Source organism: Gekko japonicus, unplaced genomic scaffold, assembly GCF_001447785.1.
Source record: "Gekko japonicus isolate JY-2015 unplaced genomic scaffold, Gekko_japonicus_V1.1 scaffold1446, whole genome shotgun sequence".
Lineage (NCBI taxonomy): Eukaryota > Metazoa > Chordata > Lepidosauria > Squamata > Gekkonidae > Gekko > Gekko japonicus.
This window is the reverse complement of record NW_015164714.1, coordinates 316,591-330,035: the sequence shown is the minus strand read 5'-3', so window position 1 is coordinate 330,035 and position 13,445 is coordinate 316,591. Positions and strand designations below refer to the sequence as shown.

Genomic DNA, 13,445 nt, shown 5'->3' with positions numbered 1-13,445 from the left:
GAAGATGGAGTGCAGTATCCATTTCCACATTCTACATTCCTGCCCCAAGCAATCCACTCCCCCAGCTTTAAAATGCGTGCTGGCAAGCAAAAGTGACTTACAGTGATTGAACAAACTTAGAGTCCAGTGGCACCTTTAAGACCAACCAAAGTTTATTCAAGGTATGAGCTTTCATGTGCAAGGCTTGAATAAACTTTGGTTGGTCTTAAAGGTGCCACTGGACTCTAAGTTTGTTCTACTGCTTCAGATCAACACAGCTGACCACCTAGAATTTACAGTGATTGAAAGTAGGGAGAAGGTAAGCAGGGTGAGAGGTATGCAGGGTGACCCCCTTCCACCCACCACGTCTCTGGTCTCAATCACTTTATATCTGTCTATCACATTTTTATCCTTCCTTCGAGGGACATGAGGCAACACGCATAGTTTTTCTTTCCTCCAATATGACTTCACAACACCTAGGTTAGAGTGAGAGAGAAAGCGACTGAGCCAAATTCATCTGCGGGACAATTTTTTCCAGTTACCCCCCTCTAATTGCATAGCTTTCTCCTGAATTAGAATGAAGCAACTCTGCATTGGTTTGCACTGTCACTGGGACAAAATGGGAATTAACATCTGGGTCTCAACTGTCCTGATTCCAATCACTTCATCACATTGACTCTCAGTCACTTCCTCTAAAATTGATTTTCCCCCCCGCCCCATTAATTCCATTCTTTTCTCATTCAATTTTGAATAAAAATACTTAGCAATTTTTTTAAAACCCTGAACGTACAAATAGTCAAGCTGACTGAAGATACTTGTTCCATATGTTAAACTCTCCAAGGAAACGTTTTGATTGAATCTCATAGTTTATATATTGCTCACAGCATTCATGAAACGTCTTTGTCCTCTTATTATCCTCACCAAATGAATGAGCTGAGCAATTGATGACAACTTTATCCATTTGTTTCGAAGAGGCATGTGCCACCTCTCCAGACCTGCTCAAGGCAGCTCACAGCTAAAACAGTAAGACCATAAGAGCCACAAAGAAAACGATAAAACAAGCCAAGTCAATAAAATAACTAGTTGACCTTTATTGACCAGGTCAATTAAAAAATTGCCAATAAAACACAGCCTGTAAAAGCAAGTCAGGGCATAAAAGTTTAAAATCTCTTCATCATTTTGCACTTATTTGCTTCTTTTATTCTTGTTGCATAAAACCCAGGTTGCCATCACACGCGCCAGAAAAAACAGGGGGGAAGCGAGTCTATTTCCTCCGGAGAAATTTGACCGCAGTTGCATGATCACACTTCTCTTTGAAGCTGTGGGTGCATCTCGTCAGTGTGTGATCAGACACAACTGTGGGTGAGTCAGGTCTTTTTGTGCCATTATTTTCCCATGCACTTAAACGGGGGGTCGATGAATCGCACCACCACACTGAGGGCTCCCTATGGAGTTTGCGATGATGCGCATACTGCGAAGGGGGGAGGGGAAACAATGGCACAGAGTCAAGATGGCCTGATCAGACCATCCTAATGCCATGAGAGCGTGTTGAGGCGATCAGACACGGGAAAGTCCGTCCGTGGCCCATCGCAACCCGTTTACTACTGGATTTTCCCTGGTGTCTTTTAACTCTGCTTCTGTGGCAGAGCAGAACGGATTGCCAATTGCTGTGGGGCGCTTCCCAGATGTTGTTGTCTGATCGCACCCTTTAAATCTGCCTGGCATTCGCACCTATGTCGAGTCTAATTGTCCGTATGATTGCAGCCCCAGACATATTCTTAATGGTGAAAGGAGTAAATGGGCATAGTTGCTTTACTTGTTATTACTTCCTTCCAAAAACTATGAATTTTCTGGCACCTTCACTACTAATGTACTTATTAATATTGGGGTCCGAACACTGCACATATTTAGTAACACAATAATACTTAATGTTTGTATAGTGCTTTCAGTATTCCATGTGAATATATCCTTACAACAATCCTGCAAGGCAGGCCTGTATTACTGTCTCCATTTTGGGGGAGGGGCTGAGTCTGAGAGAGGGGGGCTTGCCTAAGTCCCCTTTGTAAGAAAAAGATCTGGTAAGATACTTTTCTGCGTAGCCTTTGCGATTAATTCTCTGCATCCCCTCATCCTTTGAGTCTTCAGCTTTTGAATTATCTTTCTCTCTCCTTTCCTCCTGCTTTGAGATGTCATGGATTTTGGGACAGATCTCCCTTAACTGATAAATGTTTTTTGAATGAGGCTTCCTGTTCCCCTGATCATACCTTATCAAAATGTTTACAATAATGTTCTGTTTGGAAAACTTGAAACCTAAAAGTGGGGGGGGGGGGTGTCCAACAGCTCCCATGATCCAAATAACTTTGTCCTATTGCACCCCACCTTTGTCTAAGATAAAGTCCATCTTATTAAAGCCATTCCTTTCCCATGCATTTGAATTCTCCAACAGAGACTGCAATTTGTTTTATTAAAGAAAGCAGGTATGATAGAAAAAAGTATCTTGAGTTCATATCTAACCTTATTCAAAGTCATAATAAGAATTCTGATTTATTCTCTGAATATCTCATCCCCTTTTTTTAAAAAAAAAATCATAATGGACCCTCATGGGTCAAAAAGCAGTTCGGGAGACATGTATGAACAGTCTGGGCTGGGGCATGGAACCTACAATAGAAAGGAAGAATCAGCAATTACCTCCTTCCTTCTTGTGCGAGCAGAATGATTTGGCCATCCATGCACGCAACAGAGGTTTGAATCTAACCTGGAACCCCCAGAGGATGCTGGAATATCAGTTCCATTTAAATAGTTAATATAGTCATACACACACACACACACACACACACACATATATATATATATATTATTTTAAATGCATTGGGTTTTGGCTAAGAATAGTGACTAGTCAATGCACATGAAACCAACGTCTCAAGCTTATACAGATTTATACAAAAAAGATTTCCCTTGTCACTAACACAGGCCAATCTACTGTCCACAATTTCTGAAATATGAGGCAATGCAATCTTGCAAACACCCCCCTCCCAAAAAAAAATTATGGAGGTTTTTAGTACAATTAAAATATAACGTTAATGAAAAGCATTTGTTGTGCTGTGCATTTGTTATGGATTCAGCATTTCTCATTCATAAAACCAATCAAAGCCATCAGCGACGCCAAAATGTTTGTCCCAGCCCAACACTGTAGCCAAATACACAAGCTTCGTTCCCTGGCACAAGACCCACTGACAGAAGTGTTTTGAAATAAATGTTTTGCACCCCTTCCTAAAGTCCAAGAGGAGGATGCACTCAAACAAGCCTCTCATTGGACCACAGTTTCAAGACTGCAGCAGTGAAGGCCTGCTGGTGATGACACCTTCATGCACTTCAGGCCACCTGGAGAAGGGCCCTTTTTCTCTTGAAGACCTTCCTAGGCAGGGAAGTTAATCTGGGGATAACAATACTGAACTGCCTTGCATAGTCATATTGAGATTTTTGAATACCCTAAAGCATCACATAAATGCATTGCTGAATGCATGCGGCCATGGCAGGGCAAGCACTGTAAACTCATGTCCCCATAAATACGGTCTTGTTTTTTCCAGTGCTCAAACCACTGCAAGCCACTCTTTTTGCATGGCAGATGGTTTTTTTATCCTTGACATTTTTTTTGCTAAAGTAGCCCAATGGCTGTTTCACTCCACCACATTATTGAAGAAGTACGGTTCCTAAATCACATTCTGATTGGTCATCATCAATATATCTAATTCTGAACATGGCCAAACCTGTAGATACTTAAATCCAGAGACTGGGACCATGGATAGACAAGACAGATTGTTATACAAACCCGACAAAAGCCCCAAGCTTACAGAAAAATCTGAAATCTTAAAAACAAAACAAAACATTGGGGGAGTTTAAAAAAACACGATAAAATGAGTGCCTATAGCTGTAAGAAACAAATGTGCTCAGTGACTGCTGCTAGGCAACCGCAATATTACTTCCAGTCTTCAAGACTGGATTATTGTCCATAAAAGGCAGCAGGGTCAGGGCCCTTTTAAGGACAGTTTTTGCCTTTGAAGAAGGACTTATTGCAGCCAGGCTTGGCAGCGACCGCTGGACAACCTGACTTACATGATTCACCCAGGCCTAGCTGCTTGGTACTGAACAAAAGCAGCCACCCTCTGAAAGCCAATGTAGTATAGTGGTTAGAGTTTAGGGTTGCCAGCCTCCAGGTAAGGCCTGGAGATCTCCCACTTTTACAACTGATTTCCAGCTCAGAGATCAGCCCCCCTGGAGAAAATGGCTGCCTTGAATGGTGGACTCTATGGCATTGTGCCATGCTGAGGCCCCTCCCCTCCCCAAACCCCGCCCTCTCCTGGCTCCACCCCCAAAATCTCAATGTATTTTCCAACCCAGACCTGGCAACCCTATTAGAATTTCAAACTAGGATCTAGGAGACCCAGGTTTGAATCCCAACTCAGTGGAAGGTCACTGGGTGATTTTCAGTCAGTCACACATTCTCAGCCTAAGCTACCTCACAGGGTTGTTGTGAGGACAAAATGGAGGAAAGGAGAATGATGTAAGCTGCTTTGGGTATCCATTGTGGAGAAGGCAAAATACAAATTAAATAATAAATACAGCTGAAGATGGGTGGTAGACAAAAGTTTGGGTGGTGGGTGGGTGGGAAGGAAAGAAGGAAGCAGGGAAAGGTGAGGATATGGGGGCTGTCGGGTGGAGGAAAAGAAAAAATAATATGGGGAGGAGATACAGGGAAAAGTAAGGTACCTCCCCCATGTCCTTGCATGTTCCCACTGCTCAGCTGGGCCTGCCTCAGCCAACACCACACAATGCGGCCAAAGTTTCCCTGGGAAGAGGCTGCCAGAGGGAGGGAAGGAGGAAAAGCTGAAAACATAAGCTGCTTTGGGTATCCATTGTGGAGAAGGCAAAATACAAATTAAATAATAAATACAGCTGAAGATGGGTGGTAGACAAAAGTTTGGGTGGTGGGTGGGTGGGAAGGAAAGAAGGAAGCAGGGAAAGGTGAGGATATGGGGGCTGTCGGGTGGAGGAAAAGAAAAAATAATATGGGGAGGAGATACAGGGAAAAGTAAGGTACCTCCCCCATGTCCTTGCATGTTCCCACTGCTCAGCTGGGCCTGCCTCAGCCAACACCACACAATGCGGCCAAAGTTTCCCTGGGAAGAGGCTGCCAGAGGGAGGGAAGGAGGAAAAGCTGAAAACAGGGGGTCAGATAAAGGTAGGTTGGCTGGTGGGTTGGAGTAGATAGAAAGAAGCCGAAAAGGGGGAAAAGCCGTGGGGCTTGCCAGGTTGGGAAAGAGGAGGATGGTGAAATGAGATTCCCCTGCAAGTCCTTGTAGGTCTCCCAGTTTTTGTCTCATCAAATTGTTCTTTATAATATAGGGCCATTCTTCCAGCTGCCTTTACCTTCTTTCTGTTGTCAGCACTCATAGCTTCTGTTTAAATTGCACCTCTGAATATGCAGCATCATCTTTGCCAAAGCTCATAGTGATGTTCCTGTTTAAGGACAAATTACATCCTGTCCTATTCCTATAAGTGGATAATGAGCATGAAAGGATACTGCAAACCAGTTCCTTTTAAAAGAAAACGTTTATTATGATGAAAAAATAAAATGGTCAGACTTCTTATAATTGCAACATAAGGAACCAGAAGTGCTGCAGCTCAAACCTTTGTGAGGCCATCCTCTGTCTACTATGGAAAAGTAGCTCAGCAGGCATCAGCCTAGCTTAGAACCTTTCTCCATGAAGTGTTCATTTTCTATATGCAAAGTTCTTAAATGGGTAGAAGCACTCAAAAGTGTTATGTCTTCTGGTAACCTGAAGTGGGTGAGCTCCAGCATTCTACCACTTCGTTCCCATCTTATAATGATGCATTCTAAACCCAGTATGGAAGTTTATTCTGTAGAAGATAATTTTGTTTATTTAAGTCTTAGCCAACATTTTTAGCATTGTGGTGGGATTTCAAAGAAGTCATATACCATGAAAAATGTTTACTTCCCAGTTAAGTCAAATATTTAAACATTTGCTCTCTTTAATCCTTTCCACATAAATATAAGGTTAGAGGACATTTGAATGGAAATTTTGATATGGCCCTGAATAGCAACGATTTCAGGAACAAAGTATTAGGAATAATCAGTGCATGTTTAAAATACCATAAACTCATATATACATTTTCACCTCTGTATTTCACTGTGTGCCCTGACCTGGATAGCCCAAGCGAGCTCCATGTCTTCTGATCTCTGAAGCTAAGCAGGGCTGGCCTTGGCTACTATTTGGATGGGAGACCACCAAGGAATACCTGGGTCATGACATGGAGTCAGGCAATGGGAAACCACCTCTGAATGTCTCTTGTCTTGAAAACCCTACAGGGTCACCATAAGTCAGCTGTGACTTGACAGCAAAAACAGCAACAAAAATTTCACTGCATGTACAGGCTAGCTGAAACCTCATCAGATCTCAGCAGCTAAGTAGGGTCAGCCCTGGTTAGTTCTTGGATGGGAGGCCACCAAGGAAGTCCAGGGTCACTACACACAGGCAGGCAATGGCAAACCACCTCTGTTCATCTCTTGCCTTGAAACCCCTATGAGGTTGTCATAGGTTGGCTGCAACTTGATGGCACCTCCCACCACCACACAGCATATTCATCTCTCCTGTGTTCAGTGCCAGAAACATGTCATGTGTGAAATGACTTCAGAGGAAAGCTGAAGATGGTGTAATAGAGCTATCGTTGTCCATAATGTGCAGTTCTTTTTCTTTTGTTCCAATATTGTCATTGATTAAACAGGTCTTTTTACATTTTGAAGCATTACGGAAAGCCTACAAACCACTTTTGAAATGGACATGATAATTAGAGATGCTGGGAATTTCACGGAGAATGTTTTTGACAGTCAAACATCATGTTTGTGTCTGTATCAGATGTGAGCTGATCACCAGGTCTGTTTGGTGTGGCACCAAATGACTCAAATGCAGGCCAGACAAGTTTGTGTCAGGGTTTTACAAAACTATGTGAATGTTGTTGCTCCAGACAGAGTGGCATCCATTAACATCGCTAAGGACTACCAAGGCAAACAGCAAACAGCTGGGAATTTTTTTTAACACAGCATTTATTTATGTATGACGCATGTGATTTGTGCCTGATCTGATTGTATATTTAAACAACTGCCTGCCAAGTAGAGCAGCAGCACAGCAAGGGGTGGGGAGGCAGCTGTCAAGCGGCAGGTTATGAAGATGAGCCCCAAACAGGTTGACAAGCAGGAAAACAGTCTGTCAAAAATCTGCACCCTGTTCACGGTTGGTGAACAGGGTTTGAGTTGAACCAGTGGGTGTTGTGCATCCTTAAGGATAGTGGAGCCCCCCCCCCCCCGATTAAATATATGCAACATGAGTTGCCCCAACCTGGATGGCCCAGGCTCACCTGATCTCATCAGATCTTGGAAGCTAAGCAGGGTCGGCCCTGGTTAGGTCTTGAATGGGAGACAGCAAAGGAAGTCCAGGGTTGCTATGCAGAGGCAGGCAACGGCAAACCACTTCGATCCATTTCTTGCCTTGAAAACTATACTGAGTTGCCATAAATTGGCTGCAACTTGACAGCCAATACAACATGAGCGGTGGCGGTTCCATCACGTTGTCTCCAGTTCTCTAAAAAAATTGTCCTTTGCAAAACATTGTTCTTCTGTGTTTCTTGCAAATGCCCATTGTGAGTTGCAAACATAACTCTGGGAGTTCCCTCACTTTATATATAATACCCTTTTGCCCGTCCTCTTGTTCCACAAGTAGAGAATCATATTTCTAGCAATGTGCCCTTTCTACCAGCCATGTAATTTTCCATTGTCCTGCTTGGCTTGTTTTTGTTGTGTGGCTTTTGCCTGCGAGATCCTAAATGTGGGGTCAGAGAGGATTGCTTGCTTGGGAGGATTGGTAGATGTGAAGGGGGCTTTAGCCCTGCTATGTCATCTCCCCTGAATGAGCTTACTTCCTCAGCAGCTTTCCCCAAGCCAGGCATGCTCCCATGAGGGGGGGGGGGGCATGAGCACCACCCCCTAGAGTCAGATTCAAATAGCTTTCAAGCAAGGGAAACCTCTACCCTTTGGATGGGGAAAATGTATTAAAACAATCTTGGAAGGCATTTGCAGGGGGAAATCAGCAAACCAAGTGAATGGTTAAGCACCCCTTCCCACCAGTTCTCCTGTGGAATTGCTACCCTTTCCTTCAGTTCCATGAGACAGGAAAGGACTGACTCTGCCCACATATGCCTGCTCATAGTTTGCCAGTGCCCCGGTCTTTGCCCAGTTTGCTAGTGCCCCGCTCTGTGTTCCTGTACTGAGAGAGCTCAGCTCGGCAGGTATTTGGGGTAGGACTTTTTCTAATGTGGCGCACACACAAAAACACACTCACTAGCAGGGGTCGTTTCGTAGAAAAAGAGCTAGGGGAACTCATTAGCATAACTCATTAGCATATGCCACACCCCCTGACATCACCGGAAGCATGTAATAAGGCCACACCCCCTGACATCACCGGAAGTGTGTCATAAGGCCACACACACCACCCCCAACGGTCCCGGCCACCGCCGCCGGCCTTGCAGCTCCACTGCCAAGCCCCATGAGGGGCCCGGCGGTGGTCCTGCAATGCCGGCAGGAGTGCAAGGAAGCCCCGCGAAGGCCCTCCCTGGCCCCAGACAGGCAGGGTTGGGGAGAGGAAGGGAGGAAGCAACTTACCCTCCCTCTTCTCCTGCCTCCTCTTGGCTGAATGAGGGCCGGAAGCAGGGTGGCCGGAAGCAGGGGGCGGGGCTTTGTCATGTGCCCTGCCCCCCGTACCTCACCCGGGGGAACTGCGATCCCCCGCGTTCCCCCCCGAAATGACCTCTGCTCACTAGCATTCCCATGTCTCGAACATGCTTGAAAAACTCTAGACTGTCCAACTGAAGCATCCCTTTCCACCGTCTCTCTCACTTTGGGGCGCAGTGTTTTTCGGGGGGGAAAGAGGTGCTACCCCCATTCAGATGCTGATTGAATATGTGTACATATTTAAATCTGGTTGGGGGTTTTGCTTAAAAACTGACAGGTTGCCAAAAAATATACCAAAGAAATAAAAAGTTCAGGCTTGCTTTGAAAGTGGCTGGATGTTCCGCCTAATCTTACTAGGCAAGTGTGGATAGAGCTGGCAATGGTGGATGAATGAAGCAGATCATTTACAATGTAATCTTAAACAGAGTTACACCCTTATTAGTACATTGAAGTCAGTGGGCTGAGGAATGCACACTTAGTGACTTATTTTGTATCATCGTTTGATGTAAGCAGCTTTTATAGACAGGGTCCTGCACCCTGAGGCCCAGGTTCCCATGAAAATGCTTTGCTGAATACTATAGTCCAGAAATTCTTACAGGACCAGAGTTGCCATCTCCAGGTTGAGAAATTCCTGGAGATTTGGGAGTGGGCCAGGGCCAGGGTTTGGCATAGAATCCACCCTCCAAGACAGCCATTTCCTCCAGGGGAACTGTCTCTTCAGCCTGGAGATCAGTTGTAATTCTGGGAGATCTCCAAGTCCCATCTGGAGGCCCACAACCCTACTTAGGCAGGCGCTGATTCAGAATCCAGTTTTGCTTTTATCAACAAGGCAACGCCGCTGACTTTTCATCTTACACACTGTGATAAGAAGCTGCTCTGGCTCAGACAAAAGCTCTTCAGAAACCAGCACAAGTGGCCGAAATCCCATAAAAGGAGGTTGTTTCCATTAAAGTAATAAGATGGGTCACGAGGTCACTGTACCAGAGCATACATGCTTAGACAGCTTAATTGCAAGCAAAATATGTTACAAAGAACTCTCAAGTATTTGGAATATTAGTTCATTGTGACCTTCTTTGAACTTCTCTGTTTTAATTCGCCCCTCAGACATGCTGGTATCTCATCACTTGGGGAGCCCTTTAAAACTGACATCGCTGCAGATCTGTGGATGTTATCCAAATTTATACAACAAAAGCTACAATTTGGAGATTTTTCTGTTACCACCATGGGCCTAAGTGACACATTAATTTTTTCAGCACAATGCCATCTTAAGAGGGTGCAACTAGGTGATCTGATAACAAATCTCCTGTCTCTTTAAATTTGTATAAATGCCTGTGGTGGAGGCAGTGAATTCAGATTCTGGCACTGGGGAGAAACAATTGAACCTGATGCCTCATTGCCTGGATCAGTAGGGAAACAAGTATCCCTTCTCCTACAATAGGGTTGCCAGGTCCCCCCCTGACCACTGGCAGGGAAGGGGGGGCTATGGTTGCCAGATCCAGGTTGGGAAACTCCTGGAAATTTGGGGGTGGAGCCTGGGGAGGTCAGGGACCGCAGCGGGGTACAACGCTATACAGTCCACCCTCCAAAGCGTCCATTTTTCTCCAGGGGAACTGATCTCTGTAGTCTGGAGATGAACTGTAAATTGAGCGATTTGTCTAAATGTACCTACTTGCATGTCAATTTGTGATGTATTTTCCATCTGGACCATTGGGTAGCAACAGCTGGACAGAGACATAAGAGAACAATCTTACACTGACCAGAAATTCTAAGGTTATGTTGATATATTTCTCCCCAAGTTTCCATGGAATAAAGGGGATTTGAATCTGAGTCTTAACTGGGCGCTCTAGCCACTGCACCACACTGACTTAGTAGGGTAGATACCGGGTTTGACTACGCTACATAGGCAATAAGGCAATAAGATACAACCTTTGCCTAAAAGAGATTATTCTGGATTAGTAATACTGTCTTTGCTATTACAGTTTTTTATTCTGTGAAGTGTGGCCAAGTGGCTTATAAAGAAGCAGATTTCTGCATGGCTGATTTCTGATGGGGTGGTAAAATCTACAGCAGAAACCGGAAAAACTAATGAAAATGTTACATTTTTAAACCTCCCCAGTTGTGAATCAAGATGGCCAACCCCTGATCGAAGGCAAGCTGAAAGAAAAGCAGGTCCGATGGAAATTCATCAAAAGGTGGAAAACCCGCTATTTTACTCTGGCTGGCAACCAGCTTCTCTTTCGCAAAGGAAAATCGGTACGTTAGCAGAAAGGTCCCTCGTATTTATTAATTCTTCGATAACCAGTACGAAATTTATTGATGACCTAGGAGACACCAGTGGACTAGCTGCCCCTGGAGATCCCTTCCATGATTGTGTGATTCCTAAAAGCACTGGAACTATGCATTCAAAATGGAAGGTTTTCCCCCCCAGCAGGTTGTTGAAGTTATATCTACACTTCATACTTATAATGGTTTTATACCGATTTAATTATCATCACTGTCCTCAAAGTCTCTTGCAGTGCAATGCTGAACAGAATCGCACCTTTCTAAGTCCATTTAGAATGGCACTGGTAAAAACTGTAATTTGGAAGAGGGGCTGAGAATTTTCTTTGAGGGGAAAACCAGTGGGTGCCTGAGTAAAAACCAAATGCATTGTCAAAACCGATGCTTGAAGCCTCCCCCCCCCTTCTTCTTTCCTTTCTCTGTTCTAGAAAGATGACCCAGATGACTGCCCCATAGAGCTTAGTAAGGTCCAGAGCGTCAAAGTTGTGGCCAAGAAGCGCAGAGATCGCAGCCTTCCCCGGGCCTTTGAAATTTTCACAGACAGTAAGACGTACGTTTTCAAGGCCAAAGATGAAAAGAACGCAGAGGAGTGGCTCCAGTGCATTAATGTCGCAGTTGCACAAGCCAAAGAAAGGGAAAGCAGAGAAGCAACTACATACTTGTAAAAAACTGTAGGCCTGTTCGTGCCGTTCTGTCAAACATGGAATTGCAAAGTGTCTCGTTATTCAAAAGACAGAGAGAGCTACTTTCACATCTCAGTGCTAGTGGCTAGCAATTGGGCTACATTCCCCATTTGCAAGAAGGGCTGAAGCATGCATCATGTTCGCACTGGCACAGTGTTCACTTCAGCTTAAGAAACAACCTCATTAACTCCTGTCCTCTAATGCTACAGTGCTTGTTCATGGAACCTGTACCAGTATACTGTCCACTGTACTTGTTCTTGAGATTATCTCTGTCCACACAGACTACAGACCTATGGTCCTGCCTGGAAGGCAAATGCAACTAGAGTTATCCCTGCATGATTTCAATGAACATGCCCCTCGTTAAGGAGATAAAAAGCGGAGAATGCACAGATTTTGTAAAGTTATGTGTGAACCACAGAAGCAAGAAATCTCACTCCAGAATAATACTTGCAGGTGTACTAACATTGTTTGCTATTGTCCTTGTGAATACAGCTTAAGTAGCATGTGACCAAGACTTGTGTATCCTTGCTGAGTGACACAGTGGCTGGGCCCGGCTTTTACAGACTCTGCAGTAGTTGCTTAGCAAGGGAAAAGTCCAGCCAGTTGGCAACCCTAAGACTCCCTTCTAAACATTGTATTTGTTCAATGTCACTGCCAATTGCCTACCATATGTTTCTTTGGAAAGCATCAGATCATACCCATGGCCCTTCTCGTCCTTCCAGTATAGGTACATACAGACGTGCATAGTTTTTCCGACATCATTTGACTGCATTTTAGGTAGGTTTAGGGCTCATTCAGGCTTCCTTTGTACATAGACCCTGAATAGCAAAACTGCTATGTTTGCTTCACCATGATTCTGTGCTTCCCACCTGCCATCTTGTTCACACCCAGCCCAGTCCCAGGACCACCTTGCTGCTGTGGCCCTAATGAAAATCGACTGGTGGAGCGGCAAAATCATGATTTCAAAACATTGTCGGTTTACATCTTAACCTGTTCCTGAAGCTTGGAGACATCACAGAACACAAGAGAGAGCCAGTTTGGTGTAGTGGTTAAGTTCTCCTTCTCCTTCTTAGCTAGTCTCACTTATCTACTGGGAAATCAGGCTGAAAGTGAGTGGTGAATCCATGGTTGAGATAGGACCCAAACATGGGTCTTGCAGGTCTAGCTGTAATCCACCTTGAGTCTCAGCAATGAAGGTGGGCTCTAAATGAAGTAAATAAATAAACAAACTGAGTAAGACATGCATATCATATAGCCCATGCACTGATTTTTTTAAAGGTCTTGTTCATTTGATCCTGGATGCTGCTAAGCTAATAAGTATACAGGGCAGGGCCTTATTTATGGTAATGCAGCAGAACCAGTGGAGGTTAAAAAAATTAAACTGGACAGCAACAAAGAGAAGAGGTTACCTTGATGCCTTTACCAGATAGCCCTGTCAGACAGCAGCAAAAGAGTGGGGGCTGCTGGCCAGGCCCGTAGCTATGGTGGGGCTTCTGGGGACTTCGCCCCCTTTCTTAAAGGCACAGCCCCACAAGAATTTCTCCTGTAAATGATTTCCCCCCCAATCATTTTAAAACATTTCTAAAAGGCATGTGCTCCTTTAAGCAGAGTGGGGGTGCTGTAGTTGACTAATTCCCACACTGAGCAAGGGGCTTGGAGTAGGTGACCTCTAGGATCCCTTCTAACTCTGTGTCAAAAAC

At 44.6% G+C, this 13,445-nt stretch overlaps 1 protein-coding gene across 1 annotated transcript in view; it reads left to right on the top strand.

Moving 5' to 3' along the window:
• VEPH1 (ventricular zone expressed PH domain containing 1) overlaps nt 1–11,727 on the top strand; it is a 147,103-nt gene extending 135,376 nt beyond the window's left edge. Inside the window, exons 11-12 of the mRNA XM_015409553.1 lie at nt 10,899–11,035; nt 11,491–11,727. Coding sequence (XP_015265039.1) covers nt 10,899–11,035; nt 11,491–11,727 — 374 coding nt within the window. The remainder of the gene's footprint in view (nt 1–10,898; nt 11,036–11,490) is intronic.
• Nucleotides 11,728–13,445: the final 1,718 nt, after the last annotated feature.